We start from the raw sequence: 22,404 nt of genomic DNA on the forward strand, positions 1-22,404 counted from the left end.
CCTAGCTCCTGAAACTCACATCAGGACCTTATCCCTCTTCCTGCCTATGTCGTTGGTACCAACATGTATCACGACTTCTGGTTGCTTTCCCTCTCGTACCAGGATGTCGTGCACCCGGTCAGAGACATCCCGGACCCTGGGACCCGGGAAGCAACAAACCATGCGGGTGTCCTTCTCACGTCCACAAAATCTCCTGTCTGCTCCCCTGACTATAGAGGCTCCAATGACGACAGCTCTCCCCTTCTCCGTCCCACCCTTCTGCACCACCGGGTCAGACTCAGTGCCGGAGGACCTGCCACCATGGCTCACACCTGGTCAGTCGTCCCCACCAACAGTATCCAGGACGGTAAACTTATTATTCAGCAAAATGGCTACAGGGGTGCTCTGGACTACATGTTTGCTCACCTTCACTTCCCCCCTCTGACTGTCACCCAACGACCTGCTTCCGACAGCCTAGGTGTGACTACCTCCCTGTAACTCTCATCTATGACTGCCTCATTCTCCCTTATGAATCGAAGGTCATCCAGCTGCTGCGCCAGATTCTTTACATGGTCTTCCAGATCACCCAGCTGTATGCACTTCTGGCAGATGTGACTACGGGAGTGGGGCGTTCCCCCAAGACTGCCACATCTCACATGAGAGGCACATCACCGTCTCAGGAGACATTGTAAAGTCTAACTTCAAGCAAGCTTGTCCTGTGCCTCTTCTCGTCAAAGCCTCAAAGCTCCACTTCTTCACTTGCCCACTCACTCACTGGCCGCTTTCCACAGGCTGTTCCACTTGAGCTATCCCTCTATTTATCTGTTTGAGCTTTTCAAAATGCTTGGTCACCTGACCTCGACTGCCCAATCTGCTGCTTTCTGCTGAGTCTGAGCTATTCAAATCTTGATTGACCTGATTGCACAGACCAATTGCCAAACTGCCAGAATCTCTCGATTCTTATGGTCTTATTCTGTACTCGCTTATTAAAGTTTTAGGGGGAAGGTGTTCTGTGTTTGGAAATTCACTTGCACTGATTGTAGAAGAATATGCATCTGGGATTCCTGCATCTTAGATGCAGTGAAGAGACTAGCCTGAAATTTGTTTTAAGATGATGGTGAATTTCAAAGCTGATGCTTTATTCCATTGTCCACAGGAGTTGAAGCAAGCCTGCTTTGTACTCTGCCAGCAAATGGGTTTTATATCAAAAGTAATCCTGTTGGCCACAATATTTCATTGATATTCTTTTATCAAGTCTGACAGTTACTTGTCTGAAAACTGAGACTACTGATAAATGTTCTCCTTGGTAACATAAGCTCTGAAATGAAATCCTTCAAACTTCACAATCTTAGCAGAAACATCCTTTTCTTTCACATAATTACATTTTGCCCACCCCATTCCTGCTAAGCATAGTATTCTGTTTTTATTGTCACAGAGATACTATTTTCACAGATATATGGAATTTTATTTGGAAGCCATGTACTGCAATCCGAAAACCAAATATAAATTTTCATTTGTTGCTAGATACTATTGGCACAGGACAGTATTGATGAGATAAAATAAAAGTTAATTTTCCAAGTATGCCTTCAGCAGAATGCTTTTATTCCCTATTTTCATCAGTTAAAACTCAAATCCTAATTAAAGGATAAATTGTAGCTTTAGATGGGAAAGACATTAAAACGTATGTTACGTTTGAGTTAAAGTGTATGTTACAGTGAAGCTGAAGACCTAACTGTCCAAGTTCAGTTACCCGATTTATTTTTATATGTAAAGCTTTCCCTACTTCTTACAAAAATACCATTTGGAAGTTGCTACTTTGAGTTGTTGTGGGGATTTATCTGGAATTCCACTCTCCTGATATCAGCGGTTTATGATGCCTTTGTTTACTAGCCTGGAACCATCTGTTACAGTATAAATAACAGAATTTACTTTGTATAGTGTGACCAGTTTGCTTGGCAGCATACCATTATCTATTCTGCATGTTACAAGTTAATTATTACTGTGCTTAGTCAATAGACAAATGGTTAATTATTATGCTTCATATTTGTTATTTTCAAAGGAATAACTAGTACATAGTGCATTTATATTTGGTTAAGTATTTAGCCTTCCTGGCAATGACCATCACCACCAGCTTGTTTAAGCTGGTTAACCATGGACTTTTTACTCTCCTCCCATCTGGTAGGCGCTACAGGAGCCTCCGCTCCTGCACCAGCAGGCACAGGAAGAGCTTCTTCCCTGAGGCTGTGACCCTGCTGAACCTCACATCACAGCACTAAGCAGTATTGCACCCATATTGTACTGTCTCAGTACTTTTATATTTATGTGCTGTAGCACGCACTTTTTATTTGCAGTTATTTTGTAAAAAAACACTATTCCTTGCATTTCTGGTCAGATGCTAACTGCATTTCATTGGCTCTGTATCTGTACTTGGCACAATGACACTAAAGTTGAATCTAATCTAATCTAAGAAGACCTATATGCTTTTTGGAAATCCTGATAGTTCAGCATCTGGCTCACCTGGTTCTGTTTCCTGCATGCCCTCTAAATTCACCAGTTCTCTGTTCCCCTTTAAGCTTGATTGAGAAGAGATTTGATAGAGGTACAGTACAGTATACAAAGTTATGAGGGGTATAGACAGGGTAAATGCAAGCGGGTTTTTCCATTGAGGTTGGGTGGGACTGTGACTAGAGGTCATTGGTTAAGGGTGAACGAGAAAATGTTTAAAGGGAACATGAGGGAAACTTGGTCAGAGGGTTGTGAGAGTTGTGGAATGAGCTGCTAGTGCAAGTGGTGCATATAAGCTGGATTTCAATGTTTGATGGATGTTTGGAGATATACATGGATGAGAGAGGTATGGAGGGCTATGGTCCTGGTGCGAGGTTGATGAGACGAGGCAGGTTAAATGGTTCTGTATGAGTTAGATAGGCCGAATGGCTTGTTTCTGTGCTGTATTTTTCTATGACTCTATGACTTTTTTTGTCATGCTGTCATAACATCCACCTGGTGCAGTTGAATATTTACTATATCTTAATCATACAGGCATAGAAGACTGTGGGTCAAGTGGAATTAATACCAATAAATGCCCACTGGTCAGCATGGAGCCAGTAGGCTAAATGGCAGTTTCCATGCTGTATAACTCTATGACAACATCAAGAGGTTTTATCCCTCATGGTGGTTCACTTATCTCCTGCTGAAGTCATGGCTTGACACCTACGTTACTGGGCTATCAACTGTCTTATTGTGTGATGGTGCTACCAAGCTACTTTTGGTCATTTGACACTGAATACATTCCATGTCCTTGCTTCAGTGCTTCTTTAAGTGCTCTTCAGCACAGAGAAGCACTGATCCATCAGTTGAGAGTGAATGGTAGGTTGCTATCAGGACAAGTTTCCTTGCCCACCTTTGACCTGACGTAACGTGACTTCATTGGGTCTGGGGTCATGTTTATCACAAGCTACTTCAGAGGCCCAGTCAGTTGGACAAGTTGTACTCAGGAGTTATTGTGGAGCAGACTATATACCATATACAAGCCTTTCATAATTTTATAAACTTCGATAGGCCATATCAGAGTGCAACTAAGTTTGAACCATATTGTATCTGGACTTTGGTCATAAGTAACAAAACAAGAGAAAATCTGCAGACGCTGGAAGTCCGAGCAACAGACACAAAATGCTGGAAGAACTCAGCAGGCCGGGCAGCATCAATGGGAAAAAAAAAGTACTTTTTTCTATAGATGCTACCTGGCCTGCTGAGTTCCTCCAGTATTTTGTGTATGTTCTTTGGTCACAAGTAGGTCTGACCAGATTCTAGATTTCTTTCTTGAAAGATATTTGTTAATCAGGTGTTCCTTTACAATAATCCTGTGATTTTTATCATCATTGTTTCTAAGATTAATTGGTATTTTTGTTTCCAGATTCCAGAATATTAACTGAACTTAAATATTATGGCTGCCGTAGCATGAGTAATGCACCTCTGAATGTTAGATTGGTCCTAGAGGTCCTAGTTCTTGACATTTAAATAATTTTTGTATTTGGACCCTCTCCACCTCCTTGAACCCCACCTATTTCTAGCTTTTCAGCATTTAGGAAATTTTGGTTCCTAAAGTGAATGAGCATGCATTTCTTTGCATTGATATCCATTTGTCACAGTTTAGCCTGTTCATTCAGTTTTTAAAGGAAATATTGAGAACGTTGTGAATATATTATTTCACAACCTTTTAATTTAAAAATGGGTGGTTTTCAAAGTTGAAGGTACTATCATTCCATTATTAAAATAAACAGATAATTAAGGTCAATTGGTCTGGTGTTCATAGCCAAAATTTATTGTGGTATAAATGAAGGATAAGGTAATTAAAAACCTCAAAAATTTTTGAAACTAAAATGCTCCAATTGATTATTAAATTGAAGGAAATACTCAACAAATTGGGATGAATAAAATGATTGTAATTACTAGAAATCTGAAAAAGATAAAAGTTTGGTGCGTGTGATGGATAACACTTAGGGAGATCAAATATAAAGGGACAACACATAGTTAATGATAAGACCCTTAACAGTATTGATGAACAGAGTGATCTTAAGGTCCACAGTCCACTGTTCCCTGAAAGTGGCTGCACAAGTTTAAAGAAGATGCTAAAGAAGGCATATGGCATGCTTACCTTCATTAGTTCAAGGCATTGAGTTCAAGAGCCAGGAGTTATGTTGCAGCTTTACACAACTCTCTACAAAGAGCTGCCACAGTAGCATAGATGTTGGTGCGATGCTATTGCAGTTCGGGGCATCAGAGTTTGGAGTTCAATCATGGTGTTTTCTGTAGGCAGTGTGGAAGGCGTGGGTTTCCTCTGGGTGCTCCAGTTTCCTCCCACAGTCCAACGATGTACCAGTTAGTAGGTTAATTGGTGATTGTCAATTGTTTTGTGATAAGGCTAGGGTTAAATTGGTGGGTTGCTGGCAGCGTGCTCGAAGGGTCTGAGGGCCTATTCCACGCTGCATCTCTAAATAAATAAAAAATATTAAAAATTCTGGTTAAGCCAAATCTGGAATATTTGCGTTCAATTCTGGCTGTTCCTCATTACAGGAAGGATGTGAATGCTGTGGAGTGGGTGCAGAAAATGCTTCCTTTATGATCCTATCTGCCTGTGCCACCACTTTAAATGAATTATGGACATGTATTCTCAGGTCCCATTGTTCTACTGCACTCCTCAGTGCCCTACCACTTTCTGTGTAAGACATACCTTGGTTGATCCTACAAAAGTACACCTCACACTTGTCTGCATTAAATTTCATCTCTCATTTTTCCGCCCATTTTTCCAGCTGATTCAGATCCTGCTGCAAGCTCTGATAGTCTTCGTCACTGTTCACTGCACCCTCAATCTTGGTGTCATCCGCAAATTTATTGATCCTGTTAATCATTGATATAGATGAGAAACAACAATTGACTCCACTAGTCACAGCCCTACAGTCAAAGAGGCAACCATCTACTACCACTCTCTGGCTTCTCCCACAAAGCCAATGTCTAATCCAATTTATTACCTCATCTTGAATGGCAAACGACTGAACTTTCCTGACTAACACCCATGCGGGACTTTGTCAAATGCCTCACTAAAGTCCATGTAGACAACATCCATTGTCTTGCTTTATCTACTTTCCTAGTAACTTCTTTGAAAAATTCCAACATTGGTTAGACCCAACCAATCACGCACAAAGCCATGCTGACTGTCCCTAATGGGAGACCTCCATCTGTGAGTGTCAACCATGGATGTTGCGTCCTAGCTATCTAGATACGCAAGGCAGGGCAGTACAATATTGAGAACAAGCTGTTGCCTATGTAGCCCTATCCACTCATTTGATGAACCCAAAGGAATGGCAGAGACCAATACAATTTGGCACCAATGGCATTGTAAAGGTTGCCAATCAATGGTGAATTCAATGTAGGACTGCCCTAGGGACTCCAGATCCGGATTTTTCTCTTGGATTTTACTCTCGAAGCCTTCCTCATGAGTAGGTATAGATGCAAGGAAGTGGAGGTTTGAGATTAGTATTTTTCTTCTCTTAGATAAGCTATCAACCAAGGCTGATGAGCCCCATTTGTCCAAAGTGACTAGTTTTAAGACGCCAGTAACTCAACTTTGCTCCTTCTCCAATCAGATTAAGAGAATGGGCAAAGAAATGGCAAGTGGAATACAGTGTTGGAAAATGTATGGTCGTGCACTTTGACAGAAGAAATAAAAGGGATGACTATTTTCTAAACAGAGAAAATACAAAAAATTCTGAGGTGCAAGGGGATTTGGGAGTCCTTGTGCAGAATTCCCTAAATGTTAATTTGCAGGTTGAATTGGTGGTGATGAAGGCAAATGCGATGTTAGCAATCATTTCAAGAGGATTAGAATCTAATCGGTATTGCTTTGCACTGTTGTAACTCTATGTTATAATTATGTGGTTTTTGTCAGTTTTTCATTCGGTTTGTCTTGTGTTTCTGTGATATCATTCTGGAGAAACATTGTATCATTTCTTAATGCATGCATTACTAAATGACAATATAATCTAAAAGTAAGGATGTAATGTTGAGACTTCAGAAATCACAGGTGAGGCCTCACTTGGAGTATTGTGAGCAGTTTTTGGCCCCTTATTTTTTCCATACGGGTGTCCCCTGCTTTTCAAACGTTTGCTTTACGAAACCTCACTGTTACGGAAGACCTACATTAGCTCCCTGTTTTCGCTTTCAGAAGGTGTTTTCACTGTTATGAAAAAAAAAGCAGCGTGCGATAAAAGGCAGTACCCCGAGCAGCCACTCCTCCCCCGGATTCGGAACTGCATTCTCGCCGGCTTTGCTTAAGCACGTGTCTGTGAGCAGCCTTTTGCATGATGAGTTCTATGGTATCGGAAAAGCCTAAAAGAGCTCGTAAGGGTGTTACACTTAGCGTAAAACTAGACATAATTAAGCGTTTCGATCATGGTGAATGAAGCAAGGACAAAGTGAGTTTGGCTTGTGGAAGCTGACGAAGATGATGTTGAAGAGGTTTTGGCATTCCATGACCAAGAACTGATAGATGAAGAGCTGATGCAATTGGAAGAGGAAAGGATAACAATCGAAACTGAATGCAACTGAATGCAGAAAGTGAAGCAACTGCGTGAGATTTTCGCTGCAATGATAAAGTATGACTTTCATTTTGAAAGGGTACATAGGTTGAGGGGATATTTGCAAGATGGTTTGAGTCCTTACAAAGAACTGTATGAACTGCCTTCCACATCAGCCACAGCAGACGAACCTTGACCTTCGACATCGAGGCGGGCAGTCATAGGAGAAGCTGCCTGCTCTAATGGAAACAGACGACGAGATGATACTCCAGTGTCCCACCACCCCATCACCCAGGCCGCGGGCAGATACCGATTCGCGGAGAATGCAGCAGTAGCCGGGAGACACCCAGCACATCTTTAAGAAAAAAGCTGAAATAAACATGCTAATTAATTAGTTGCCGCCCGACACGTAATTGTCGGCCCAGATCAGAGGCGACGCAATCGGAGATTGGCACTGATCTGGGCCGACGATTACATGTCGGGCGGCACCTAATTAATTAGCTTGTTTATTTCGGCTTTTTTCTTAAAGATGTGCTGGATGCGTCCCGGCTACCACTGTACCCCTGCATGCTTTGCGGCAATGTATTGGTCGGCGGCCCGGAGGGTGGGGGCCACTGCACCACCCAACCTGCGATGACTCAGCCTAGCACACCATCATCAGTGTGCTCAGTGCTGAATCAATTCCGGTAAGTGATACTACACTGTACATACATTATTTCTACTTTATATCGGCTGTATATTTTTACGTGTTATTTGGTATGATTTGGCAGCTTCATAGCTTAAAGATTACTGGAGAGCGCTTGCGCCGTGTTTTTGCCAACAGCGCTTGCGTGAGATTTTCTGCCGATGGCGCTTGCATGAGATTTTCGCTACGGAGAACAGTGCAGTAATGATTGTGGAAAAGTATTTCTACTTTATATAGGCTGTGTATTTATCATATCATTCCTGCTTTTACTATATGTTACTGTTATTTTAGGTTTTATGTGTGATTTGGCATGATTTGGTAGATTATTTTTGGGTCTGCGAACACTCACAAAATTTTCCCATATAAATAAATAGTAATTGCTTCTTCGCTTTACAACATTTCGGTTTACGAACCGTTTCATAGGAACGCTCTACCCTCAGATGCAGGGGAAAACCTGTATTTAGTTTGAAACTAATGGCAGTATGATCACTAGGTGCAAACTGTCCCCCTGCACAGACTTCTGTCACCTGCCCTGTCTCATTCAAGTATTGATGATCACAAAGTCTCTCATTGGGACTTCTATGTACTGTTTAACGCAACTTCTTTGAACACATTTGACAAAATCTATCCCATCTAGTCCTTTTACAGTATGGAAATCCCAGTCATATGTGGAGTTAAAATCCCCTACTATAACAACCTTATGTTTCCCACAATAGTCTGCGATCAATCACTCTACAAATTTCTTCCTCTAAATCCTGCGGACTGCTGGGTGGTATATACTATAGCCCCCTTAACGTTGTTATACTGCTTTTATTTTTCAGTTCCACCTATAAAGCCTCCCTAGATGGGTTCTCCAGTCTCTCCTGACTGAGCACTGCTGTGACATTTTCCTTGACAGTAAGACCACCTCTCCCCCTTTAATCCTGTGTCTAAAACAGCGGAACCCACAATACCGAGCTGCCAGTCCTGCCCCTCCTGCAACTAAGTCTCACTAATGGCTACAATGTCATAATTCCAGGTGTTGATTCATGCTCTAAGCTCATTCTCCCTTCCTACAATACTTCTTGCATTGACGTATACGCAGCTCACACCATGCTCGACCTTTTGTTTCTTGACTTTGTCTGAGGTCTTAACAACATCTGTCTCCATACCTTCTCCACTATCTTTTCTGGCACTCTAGTTCCCATCCCCCTGAAACTCTGGTTTAAACTCCCCCTCCTCCCGCCGAGATGTCCCAGACCCTGGCACCCAGGAGGCAACATACCATCTGGGAATCTCTCTCTCGTCGACAGAACCTCCTTTCTGTTCCTCTAATTTATGAATTCCCTATTACCTCAGCTCTCCTTTTCTCTCCCCTTCCCTTCTGAGTCACAGAGCTAGACTCAGTGCCAGAGACCTGACTGTTGTAACTTTCCTCTGCTAGGTCCTTCACCACCTCCTGCCCCCTGCCAAGAGTATCCAATTGGTATGCCTGTTGTTGTGGGGATGGCCAGTGGGGTACTCTGCACAAGCTGTTTTTATCCACTTTCCCCTTCCTGACTGTCACCCAATCTCCTGTGTCCTGACCCTTGGGTATAACTCCCTCTCTATATGGCTTGTTAATTGTCTTATCAGTCTTCTGAATGATCCAGAGTTCATCCTGTCCCAGCTCTAACTTCTCAATGCAGAGTGTTATAAGCTGCAGCTTGCAGGAAGTCGTCAGGGGCACTGCAGGTCTCCCTGCCTTCCCACATCCCATAAGAGGAGCATTCAGCTATCCTGCCTGTGATCCTTACTGTTCTAACTGTGCAACTATAAAGAAGGAATCAAGAAAATGAACTGGGAAAAAACCTACCTATAACTTTTTCACCTTCTCTCACTCAAGCCTCTCTTTGCAGACGCCTCGAAGAGCTAAATCCTCAAATAACAACTCTAACACTGTCTGCTCCAACAAAGGCCATTCTGCTTGCACCTGCCTTATTTTTATTTGCTTTTGCCAATCAATCCCGATCAAAGCATCGAACTGCTGTGAATCAATTCCTCATGTACTCAATTGGCGAACCTGAGTGAGTTATGACTTCTCATCCATCTGATCACAGATTAGCCACTTGCTATCTTTTTGTTCATTATGTGTCTATGGAAGATGTTCATTATGTGTCTATGGAAGATGTTCATTATGTGTTTGTGGAAGAGATTTGGATTCTTCTTTATGGTCTGCCATAGCAACCTCATGCCTTCTTTGCGTTCCTTATACTTCTCAAGTACCTCATTTGTTTCTGTTTGCCTATGCTTCAAATGTGTCTCCTTCTCCTTCCCAATGATGAAGAATGCCTATTGTTCATTTGACTGTACTCCTATACTTGCATATAGACAGCCTAAAGAGCAAGGCTCCAGAGATCAAGAGAACTAAGAAGTGGTTGCGAGAGTCTGAGGATCAGTTACAGGATTGCCTTGAGTCATTGGACTGGGCCATGTTCACTGTCAGCGGACCGGGACTCGTCTCACTACCTGAATGACTATGTCAGGGTCGTTATGGACTTTATTAACTGTGGATGAGTGTGTATCTACAAAATTTTTCAGTTTTCCCTAATCAGGAGCTCAGGATAAACAATGAAATTCCGATTCTGCTGAAAGTCAGATCAGAGGCATTTATGTCTGGAGATCAAGAATGCTACAAGAGGTGCAGGTATAAACTCTGGAAAACCGTCTCTCGGGCTAAGTGAAGATTTTGGACTAGACTGGAATCAATGATGCTGGACAGCTATGGTAGGGTTTGAATGCTATCACCTCCTACAAAGTTAAACCTTGTGACATAGGACACAGCAGAGCTTCGCTTCCAGATGAGCTCAATGCTTTGTATCACAAAATGCTGGAGGAGCTCAGCTCATAGGCAGCATCTATGGAAAAGAGTATAGTTGATGTTTCAGGCCAAGACCCTTCAGCAGGAGTGCTGATGAAGGGTCTCTGCCCTAAACACCGACTGTACTCTTTTCCATAGATGCTGCCTGGCCTGTTGAGTCCCTCCAGCATTTTGGGTGTTTTGCAGCATCTGCAGATTTTCTCTTGTTTGTCAATGCCTTCTATACTCACTTTGACCACTGAAACAGGGAGGAACCTTAGCGCACCATCATGTCTCCCAATGATCCTTTGGTCTCAGTATCTGAAGATGACCTGCGGACTGCCTTTAAGGGAGTGAATTCAAAGAAAGCACCTGGTCTGGAGGGAATACCTGGCTGAGTACTGAAGACCTGTGCTGACCAACTGGCTGGTGTATTCATGTATATCTTCAACCACTCATTCTGGCAATGTATGGTACCCAGCTGCTTCAAGCAGGCTTCAGTCGTACAGGTGCCAAGAAGAGTATGGCAACCTATTGCCCAGTGGTACTGACATCCACAGTGATGAAGTGTTGTGAGAGGCTGGTGATGAAGCATATCAGCTCCTGTCTGAATAGCGACTTGGATCTGCTCCAATTCGCGTATCGAAGCAACAGGTCCACAGCAGATGCTATCTTATTGGCTCTTCACACAACTCTGAAGCATCTGGACAGCAAAGATGCATATACCAAGATGCTCTTTATTAATTACAACTCAGCATTTAGCACCATCATCCCCTCAGAACTAATCAGTAAACTCCAAGACCTGGGCCTCGATAATCCCTTTTCCAATTGGATTCTGGATTTCCTCACTGGTAAACACCAAGTCACTCCGAATTGGCAAAAATATCTCCTCCATAATCGCCGTCAACACAGCAGTACTGCAGGGATGTGTACTTAACCCCCTGTTCTACTCACTTTACATCTATGACTGTGTGGCTAGCTGAGTACAGCTCCAACATCATATACACGTTTGTTGATGACACCACTGTTGTGGGCTGTATCAAAGGTGATGAATCAGCATACAGGAGAGAGATTGAAAATTTGGCTGAGTGGTGTATAAACAACTTCTCACTCAATGTCAATAAGATGAAGGAACTGATAGTATATTTCAGGAGAGGGAAACCAGAGGTCTGTGAGCCAGTAATCGTCGGAGGATCAGAGATGGAGAGGGTCAGTAACTTTAAATTCCTGAGTGACACATCTCAGAAGAGCTGTCCTGGATCTATCATATAAATATACAGTAATTGCTAAGAAAGCACTGCAGTGCCTCTATTTCCTCAAGATTCTGTGGAGATTCGAAATGTCATCAAAAACCTTGGCAAACAAGTGAGGATGTGTGGTGGGAAGTGCACTGACTGGCTGCATTATGGCCTGGTATGGGAACACTATACCTTTGAGTGGAAAATCCTATAAAAGGTAGTGTATTTGGCCTAGTACATCACAGGTAAAACCTTCCCAACCATTGAGCACATCTACATGAAATGTTATCATAGAAAAGCAGCATCCATCGTCAAAGATCCTCGCCACTCAGGCAATGCTCTTTTATCACAGCTGCCATCAGGTAGAAGGCACAGGTGCCTCAGGACTCACACCACCAGGTCAAGAACAGTTACTACCCCTTGTTACAGTCAACGTTTCAGGCCGAGACCCTTCGTCAGGACTGACGAAGGGTCTCGGCCTGAAACGTCGACTGTACCTCTTCCTAGAGATGCTGCCTGGCCTGCTGCGTTCACCAACAACTTTGATGTGCGTTGCTTGAATTTCCAGCATCTGCAGAATTCCCTGTGTTTGCGTACTACCCCTTGTTATTTATTTCTATTTATTCATGTCTGCATTAGCACTGTTTGTTTACAGTTTACAGTTCCTGATGTCTATAGTTACAGTAGACATGCTTCCAGTCTGTCCTGTCTGAGGACTGCTGCAATATTTTCATGGACAAATGATGCCACCCCTCCCCCTTTAATCCTTCCCCCCTCAATCATGTCTAATACAGTGTAACCCTGGATAATTCATCTGTCACTCCTGCCCCTCTTGCAACCAAGTCTTATCACAAACCCACGTTTTAATCCATCTGCTTTACCTACAAGCTCCTTGTATTAAAATAGATGCAACTCAGAACATTAGACAAAGGAGCAGAATTGGGCTATTCAGCCCATCAAGTCTGCTCTGTCATGCCATCATGGCTGATTTATTATCCCCCTCAGCCTCACCCTCATTATCTTGCCTTCTCCCGATAACCCTTGACACCTTGAATAATCAAGAACCCATCAACCTCTGCTTTAAATATACTCTATGACTTGGCCTCATTGCTGTCTGTGGCAATGAATTCCACACAGATTCACCACCCTCTGATCAAAGAAATTTCTCTTCATCTCTGTTGTAAATGGTGTCCCTCTATTCTAAGTTTTTGCCCTCTGATCTTAGACTCACCCACTATAGGAAACATCCTCTCCACATCCACTCTTTCAATTTTTGATAGGTTTCAATGAGATCCCCCCCCCCCCCGCCTTTTCTAAACTCCAGTGAGCACAGGCCAGGAGCCATCAAGCATTGCTCATATGTTAACCCTTTCATTCCAAAAATAATTGTTGGTGCAACTGTAACGAAACTCAATTTCCCTCGGGATCAATAAAGTATGTCTGTCTGTCTGTCTGTCTAATTCTGGTGAACCTCCTCTGACCATCTCCAATGCCAGAACACCTTTTCTTAGATATGGGACCAAAACCTGCTCACAATACTCTCAAGTGCTGTCTGACCAATGCCATATAAAACCTCAGTATTATGTCCTTGCTCTTATATTCTAGTCCTCTCAAACTGAATGCTAACATTGCATTTGCCTTCCTTATTACCAACTCAATCTGCAAGTTAACCTTCAGGAAATCCTGCATCTCTGATTTTTGAATTTTCTCCCTGTTTAGAAAATAGTCCACTCCTTTATTCCTTCTACCAAAGTACATGACCATACACTTGCCTTCACTATATTCTGTCTGCCACTTCTTTGCCCATTCTCCCAATCTGTCTAAGTCCTTCTGTAGACTCTACTTTCCCCACAACCACTCCAATAGCTGTCCTGAACCTCTGGTTCACAACCCTGCAATTCTAGTTTAAACACTCCGAAGCAGCACCGGCAAACCTTTTCCTGTTCAGTTCAGGTGCAAACCGTCCTGTTTGTTGAAGTTGTACCTTCCCTGAAATAGAGCCCAATGATCGAAAAATCTGTAACCTTCCCTCCTGTACTATCTCCTTAGAAACGTGTTAAACTATTATCTATCTATTTCTAGCTTCGCTAGCAGGTTGCATGGGTAGCAATCCTGACATCACTACCTGGAGATTCACTACAAGATATCCTTCCTTATTTACAACTGTGAAATTAAAAAATAACTATTTTATCTCTTTAAATTATGATAAAATACCCACAGTGCAGTACATGCTAACATGTCCAATTGTGTATTATAATGAATTTTATTTTGTTTACCCTCATTGATTGTGAGAATGGAACTGTAGTAATATATTTGCTGTAACCTTGTCTTATGTGGATTACAGCAAATACATTACTACAGTTCCATTCTATCAAATTGCTATCAAGTTTCTTGTTTTGTATTATCTCCATCGATTGTCAAGTGAAATTATTCTTCTGTGATATAAAGGGGCTAATGTTCTGGTCACTGATTTCTGTTTATGTAGTATTATTATGCAGAATCGGTGCAAAGATAAAACTGTTTTAATTGGTGTGAGATATAGAGCTGAATCGGCTTCGGATGTAGTTTCAAGGAATGTCTTCTGTTCCGAAAGCAGCTGTAAGCTTTTTTGGGACATATGATAGAGTGTATAACAATTATTAAAGTGGAGTTTATAGAAGTTACTTCTGAGCTACCTTTCATGTTTTCTGTTACTACATATACAGACTGTTAAATGTAGTTTGGAACAAGAATAGGCCATCAAGCTCTGCTTTGTATCAGATTCCATTTTACGTGCCAGGCATCTCTTCTGCTTAAAATTGATTTTGATCATTTTTAACATGTCATTAACTAAAGAAAGTAAAAGGTCAGTAATGGATATAAGCCAAAAGTTTGGATTTAAGTTAATATCTTTGTTTTTTTTTGTTTCTCTGCAGAGTGTGGATGTGATTTGGCGGAGAGTGGATTTTTTGTAAAGCAAGGAGAATACATCTGCACTTCTGACTATCAAAGATTGTATGGAACACGGTGCTTCAGCTGTAGTGAATTTATAGAGGGTGAGGTGGTTTCTGCTCTGGGAAAAACCTATCATCCAAAGTGTTTTGTCTGTGCTGTTTGCAGGTAAGAAATGTTGAATTTTATAAATTATAAGGCCTACAGGTCAAAGATTAACCTTATGATTATCAAACATATGACATTGCAAATTCAGAGCAAGAATAAGTTGCTCATGCCCTCGGCAATGTTCCATCAATTTGACAAAATCTGTTTGTAGCCTGAATCCGTTATTCCTGCCCACTTGTGCTAATCTTCACCATCTTGTATATCATGATTCCGTCTGCTTCTGTGGCCTCTTTCCTCATTCTTACAAGGTTAATGCCTTATTTTTAAACAGAGTTCTTCACATATACTTTTGTAGTTTGTTTTAGATCCAAAGCCACTTAAGTTTGTGGGTTGCTATAAATTTCCAGAAATATTGAAATACGCCAGCTCTGGACCTTTGATGGAGACTGTTAGCAATTTGTGGAGTTAAAGAAAGTCCTGTGATTTGAAAATCTAATGAAATTTTTATGCCTCTGATGCTACCTAGCTGAAGAGGAGAGAGAGTGTCACATCGATATCTTCGTGGTTCTCTTTTGTTCAAGACCTGGATGTCCATTTGGATCTTGGTTCTTTCCCTAGTCAAATTGTATACTTGGATTCAAAAGCTGTATTTGTGCCAATGTATGTTCCAGAGGGACATGGCTCTGCAATGACCTCTTTTTTCCCATTCTTGAATCCAGCTAAACTTTCATTGTTTTCAGTGGAAACACATATTTTGTTATGTAAGGAGATTGCAAGAGTTACTGTGCTATAATTGTTTTAATGTTTTGCAATGATATTGGTACTTTAGGGTTGTATTATGTCTTCAGCAGGTATGTGCTGTGCATCTGTATGTACAATTGCAGTTTTAATTCATGGAGCAGATAAATTCATGAAACCCTTTGGTCATAAGTTGATATCCATGTTGTTTGTATGCTTATTACATTATTCCTTAATAGGCCTAACTAAATTATAAGGCGGCCTGCAGTATAATTGTCAGATATGATGCATTAACATAAAATATAATCAATGAGGAAGTGTTATGGTTGAAAACAGGTAATTTCTACCATTATGACAACACATTTTTGATTTGTAACTTTCTGTCAGTGTTTAGAATTTGTTCTGGTGGTATCAGGTTCCTTGGATTATAGCACCCAAGTGACACGATGATCATATATTGCTTTTTAGATCAATCCAAAGCGTCATATACAGTAAACAAATCATTATGCAGGTGTTGTTCCCGGCAGGCTATTATTGCTCGTGGCATTCCAGAGTTTTGAGTTCAATTCCGGTGCCGTTCTGTAAGGACGGCATTTTCCCCGTGGAATGCATGTGCTTTCACTGGGTGCTCTGGTTTCCTCCCACAGTCTAAAGACATATCAGTTAGTAGGTTAATTAGTCATTGTAAATTGTCCTGTGATAAGATTAGAGTTAATCGGGTTTGTCGGGGGTTGATGGGGCAGTGTGGCTCAAAGGGCCAGAAGAGCCTACTCTGTGCTGTCGCTAAATAAAAATAAAATTAAAAAGTTAAAATGGATAATTGGATATCACTCACTGGATGGAGATTTCTTCAGAAATGCATTTGATTATGGGATGATATATTTCTTGGTATAGTACTGAAATCAATCCAGGTTAATGTATGCTGCCACCAAGCTCTAGTTAAATTGGCTAAGGGATGGGCAAAAGAATATTGTCATAGAAATGAGGAAACACATATTGTAGTAAATAGGTTGAAACAAAAGATCATATGGGAATATGATTTAGTGGTTATAACTACTGTGCAGGTAATTGTTCATAATGCAAGATGTTCAGACAAGATGAGGAAGGGGAAAAAAGGGGCAGATTGATGGTACATTTCAAAGAAGACAGTTGGTGATGGTGATACAGTTTGCCCTTGAATCACCAGAATCTATTTGGTTGGTTTAAAAGAGAAAAGAAAGCTGTAGTACTGAACATTAAAACATTTTAGTACAGTACAGACCCCTTCGGGAAAGCAGGTGCTATTTGTTATGAGCCGATTAGAAAATCTATCTCGGGGTTCTATAGGTCACCAAGTAGTAAAGGAGCAGGGATATATGGCAATATAAACCAGAAACACTCCACAGGTCAAGCAGTACCTGAGGAAGGAGAAACAGCATTTCAGGTTGGAGACCTTCTGTTCTATTCTATTCCTCTTGTTTTATTCTATTGTGTTTCTTGTATTTACCTTGATTGCCCACAAGAAAATGAATCTCAGGGTTGTATATGGTGACATATGTGTACTTTGGTAATAAATTTACTTTGAGCTTTGAACCTTTTGTTAGAACTGAGAAAGTGAAATAAAAAAAGTAATTAGAGGTCATTAAAGATAATAAGAGCAAGTGATATGAGAGCTGTATAGGACAAAGGGAATATCTATAATAGGATAAGAGCTAGTCAAATGGTTTATTGAGAAATTTGGAGGGTAATTATGTTTAATTAAATGTTCTATGTTTATTAATGCCAGGGCTGTGACAGATGCACAGCAGATTAAAGGGAGAAATCTGAGCTAATATCACAGATGAATGTCTTGCAGGTTTGATACAGACAAAGCAAATAACCTAAAGTTGGAGATCAATACTGAATCTTAAAGGTTGCAATATACCTAGATACTCAGTGGTGTAGCGGGTATGGGCCCGTTGAAGGTAGCAGGGCCTGGGCCCAAGAACGTGTAGCTAGCTGAATGTTTGGCCATTGCTGGAGTGGAATTGGAGCTGAATTGAAGCAGTAGTGCCTGGGCCTGAGAAGGAGTAGCAAGCTAATGGTTGGCCAATTTAAGCACCGGGCCAGATTAAAAAGGTCAGGTATGAGCAGCATTCAGACGGCGGGGCCTGGGGCTTGGAGCGAGGTATGAACCAATGTTTGGCTATTGCTGGAGCGGAGTTGGGGCCGTGTTGAAGTGCAGGGCCTGGTCCAAAGGCAAGGAATGGTCCAAAGGCAAGGAATGGCCCAATGTTTGGTCGATTTAAGCACTGGGCCACATTGAAAAGGTCAGGGTACCAGAGTCAGAGGCAAGAAAAGGGCTGGTGTTGAGCTTGCTGCTCTGTGAGGCTTACTCATCTCTGCGCTGAACTGCCGCCCTGACCTGCAACAAGTGGGCTCTGGGCCGGCTGCAGTGATGAACTGGCTTCGTGGCTGTGGACTCACTTTAATGAACTTTAGTTCTGAGTGTTATTTTGTGGTTTTTATGATTTACTTTTTATGGTTTTATGGTTACAGTCCTGACGAAGGGTCTCGGCCTGAAACGTCGACTGCACCTCTTCCTAGTGATGCTGCCTGGCCTGCTGTGTTCACCAGCAACTTTTATGTGTGTTGCTCTCATTAGCAAGGCATTTTTCCCACAGAACTCCCTCTTGCTATGTTTTTTTTGTTTATTGCACCTTTGTCTATTAAGTCGAGAGACTGCTGTGTGTAAAAAAAATCTCAGGAGATCAATAGGTTCTCAGATATTCAAACCACCCTGTCTGGCAAAGACAATCATTCCATAGTTAAAGTCACTTAGATCACATTTCTTCAGAGGCCAATTACAGGTTTAAGTGGCTAAGTCATTAGATCAGATTTCTTCAGAGGCTAAGTACATTATCTTAAAGGAAGAATGGGAAGAGAACCAATGCCAGAATTCCCTGGATGATAAAAGGGACTGAGGAATAATTAAAGACAAGAATAGTCAGAATTGTGATTAACTCAAATAAGAACCAGGTTACACATCTGGTACATTTTATTCATATTTAAAGAGACAATTACCATTATTTTTGCTGCTCTCCTCATTGCCGCCTCTCCACCCGACTTGCTGCCACTTCTTTGCTCCATTGGGTTTCTGGGTCTAAGCATCAGTTTGGGAGAGGACCTGAACTTTGTTCTTGAGAATATACCCAGTCTGACCAATGTCTCCTTATAAGTAAAGCCTTCCATTACTGGTGAATCTCTTTTGCACACTTTCTATTACTACCATATCCTTCCTGAAGTGAGGAAATATGATCAGAGCTCTGCACTTAAATCATCAAGTGCCTCTTTGCTTTTTCCTTTACTCTCAAAGTAGAGTTTACTGTCATATACACAAGTAAGTAATGCAGGTAAATTGCACTGAAGGCAAGTAAGTATTGGAGGTTGAATTATAAAGATGAATAGTCCTCTGCTTAACCCTCCCATTTCATATGTCACATGCATGGATGTTCCTACTACCAATGTGAGTCAGCTGGCAGACTTCATGTTGCATTTCTGGGGACAGAAGTGAACTTGAATAAGTATGGATGGTATTGACTCTGCCTCTAGATGGCATCAACTGAGAAGACACTCAATCTAATGTTTAGTACAACTTGCTCTTTAACAATACTCAAATCACTTAACATTCAGTTAAACCTTGTGACTCTCCTTGACTGTACATAACTCACTGTCATAGCTTGCTGTTCAATTCATCAAGTTCAAGTTTCATTGTCATTCAGCTGAGCACATGTTGAAACAACTTTCCTCTAGAGCAAGGTGCATGACAATAACTCACACGCATAATACATAAAGTGAAATTACCATCTGTAAATTAATAAATAGGAAGGTGCATTTGTGACATAAGTTTAAAATAAACAGTTCTGGAATGGTCATTTTTACCCCTTTTTCTTCAGAGAATGATCTGTTGTTCATGTAAAGTTGGCTTCTTTTCACATTATGCTTTTTAGAGGTTTAGCTGCTTCCATTTGACTCACTTGGAGTATTGTGAGCAGTTTTAGGCCACTTATCTATGAAGAGGGTTCAGAAAAGGTTCACAAGAATTATTCTGGGAATGAAAGGGTTATTGTATGAGGAGCGTTTGATGGCTCTGGGCCCATACTCGCTGTAATTTAGAAGGTGGGGGGAATTTCATTAATATTAAATGAATGTTGAAAGACCTAGGGAGAGTAGATGTGGAGAGGATGTTTCCTATAGTGGAGGAGTTTGGTACCAGAGTACACAGCCTCAGAATAATGGATGTCCATTTAAAATGGAGATGATGAGGAATTTCTTTATAAGGAGAGTGGTGAATCTGTGAAATTCGTTGCCACAGGCAGCTGTGGAGGCCAGATCATTGGATGTATTTAAGGCAAAGGCTGATTGGGTTCTTGATAGTCAGAATGTGAAAGGTTACAGGGAGAAGGAAGGAGAATGGGGTTGAGAAGGAAAATGGATCAGCCATGATGAAATGGTGGAGCAGACTCAATGGGCCAAATAGCCTAATCCTGCTCCTATCTCTTAAGATCTTTTGGACTCCACAGAAGAAGTCATAATTCAGTTCTTCACTCCCTTTGCTAGTATTTGATATGGTGAAGTGTAAGAATCAGGAATTGGCACTATGGCTGTACAGTCAGGAGCTCATGAATTGTAATTAGGACAGCAATATAGACCTCTTTGGACCTCTTTGCCCAAATGTCCCCTTTCTCCACTGTTATCCCATCTTGTTTAAGTTAGGTTAGCAATATAAAACCTAGAATTCTGACTTAACTGTCAGTTTGGTTTTGTAATATAAACAAGGTTGCAACTTTTGTATGCAGAATTTTGAAATAATTAGTCATAAAGATAGAGCACTGACTAAACTTATCAGTTGAGACCTCATTTGAATGTTGACGATTGATTGGCTGAGAGGTTGGTTTAAACATGTCATAATACTGGTTTGATGACATATTATCAATGACTGAGGCCAGCATGTAAGAGGCTGTATGGTATATTAACACTGTTTTTGAAACTGTCTACTCTCTTAGACAGTTTGTTAGTCAGATATCTACCTCATTGAAAAGTTATGGTGAGCGGTCTGTTCCTGTGTATGAAGCTGAAGAAATACTGAATGAAAGACCTGCAGTTATTGAATCATCAACATTTCTTCTAAGTTGATCCTTTTTCCAAGAAGCAAATGGATATGGCAGAAAACAACAAATTAGACAATCAAAGGATTAAGAATTTCAAGAAAAAGGGACGGGGTCTTGAGACAATGAGACGGCAACAAAATGAGATTGTTGTTGAACTAAGAAAAATCAAAAGAGATGAACACTACTTAAAGCGGAGAAATGTTCTAGTAAGCAATGAAGAATCTGATCTGGATGGTGATGCCAAAGTTCAAAATGTATCATTAGATGAAATAATAAAAAATGCAACTAGTGATAACCAGGAAATACAGCTCAGCGGAGTGCAAGCTGCTAGAGAGCTGATCTCCAGTGAATATGCTCCTCCGGTAGGTGATTTAATCACCTCTGGCATTTTTCCGATTCTTATGCACTGTATGGAACAGGACCAAAATCATCCGTTGCAGTTTGAAGCAGTATGGGCTTTGGCAAATGTTGTTTATGGTTCATCAGAACATACAGAAGCTGTGATTAAAGCAAATGCTGTGCCACTCTTGTTAAATCTGATAAGCTCTCCACATCAGGATGTATGTGAGCAAGCACTTTTGGCTTTAGGTAATATCATAGCTGATGGGTCCAAATATAGAGATTATGTCATTGGTTTAGGAGTGATAAAACCCATTACATCTTTTGTCAATTGTTCGATACCCCTTACTCTTCTTCACACGATCACATGGGTCATTGTCAATATCTGCCGTCAGAAAGATCCTCCACTACCAAAGGAAGTTGTTCAAGAGATTCTTCCAGCTTTGTGTGTCCTTATTCACCACACTGATGTTCATACTTTAATAGATACTATCTTAGCTTTGTCCTTCATAACGGATGCTGAAGATGACCAGATTCAGATGGTTATAGACTCAGGAATAGTTCCTCATTTGGTGCCTCTTTTTGGCCATCAGGAAGTTAATATCCAAACTGTTTCATTGCGAGCAGTAGGAAATATAGTAACTGGCACTGATGAACAAGCACAAATAGTCTTGAACTGTGGAGCACTTTCTTATTTCCCAGCACTGTTAACTCATTCTAATGCAAAACTCTGTAAAGATGCAGTATGGTTTCTCTCCAATGTCACTGCTGGGAACCAGCAGCAAGAACAGGCAGTAATCAGTGCTAACCTTGTTCCTCCAGTTGTAAAACTAATGGAAAATGGGGACTTTGCAACTCAAAAAGAAACTGCTTGGGTCATAGCCAATCTAGCTAACAGTGGCAGAAAAGAACAGATTGATTATCTAGTTGAACAGAATGTAATCATTCCATTTTGCAAGCTGCTTACACTGATGGACCCGCAGATAATTATAGTAGTGCTGGATGGGCTAAGTAATATAATCAATACAGCAAATGATAAGACAGAACTGATAGTCAATCAGATTGAAGAGTGTGGAGGTTTGCAAATAATTGAACAACTACAACTTCATGAAAATGAGGAGATATATAAACTGGCATACGATATTCTTGATCAGTTGACAGCAGAAGAAGAGGATAACACTTATGTGGTAACAGCAAAAGTGCAAGATGCAAAACTCAGTTTTAATTCTTCTACAGATGATCCAGAGAAAGGGTTCCAGATCTAAATATCTGGTTAAAGATTTCAACAATCTTCATTGGATACAATGCTGCATTTAATTGGAGAGCAGTTCTACAGATTATGTTTGATATCCCTGAATATCCATAA

The 22,404-nt window shown here is 41.1% G+C and overlaps 2 protein-coding genes across 2 annotated transcripts in view; both read left to right on the forward strand.

The window, feature by feature from the left end:
• The window catches only part of LOC134345972 (actin-binding LIM protein 2-like), a 409,808-nt gene that overhangs the window by 147,653 nt on the left and 239,751 nt on the right, over window positions 1-22,404 (forward strand). The window contains exon 3 of the mRNA XM_063047314.1: window positions 14,709-14,892. Coding sequence (XP_062903384.1) covers window positions 14,709-14,892 — 184 coding nt within the window. The remainder of the gene's footprint in view (window positions 1-14,708; window positions 14,893-22,404) is intronic.
• LOC134345047 (importin subunit alpha-3-like) lies at window positions 20,750-22,303 on the forward strand. The gene has a single exon (XM_063045183.1). It carries the CDS (start codon window positions 20,750-20,752, stop codon window positions 22,301-22,303), a length of 1,554 nt encoding a protein of 517 aa, XP_062901253.1.

Source organism: Mobula hypostoma, chromosome 4, assembly GCF_963921235.1.
Source record: "Mobula hypostoma chromosome 4, sMobHyp1.1, whole genome shotgun sequence".
Classification (NCBI taxonomy): Eukaryota; Metazoa; Chordata; class Chondrichthyes; order Myliobatiformes; family Myliobatidae; genus Mobula; species Mobula hypostoma.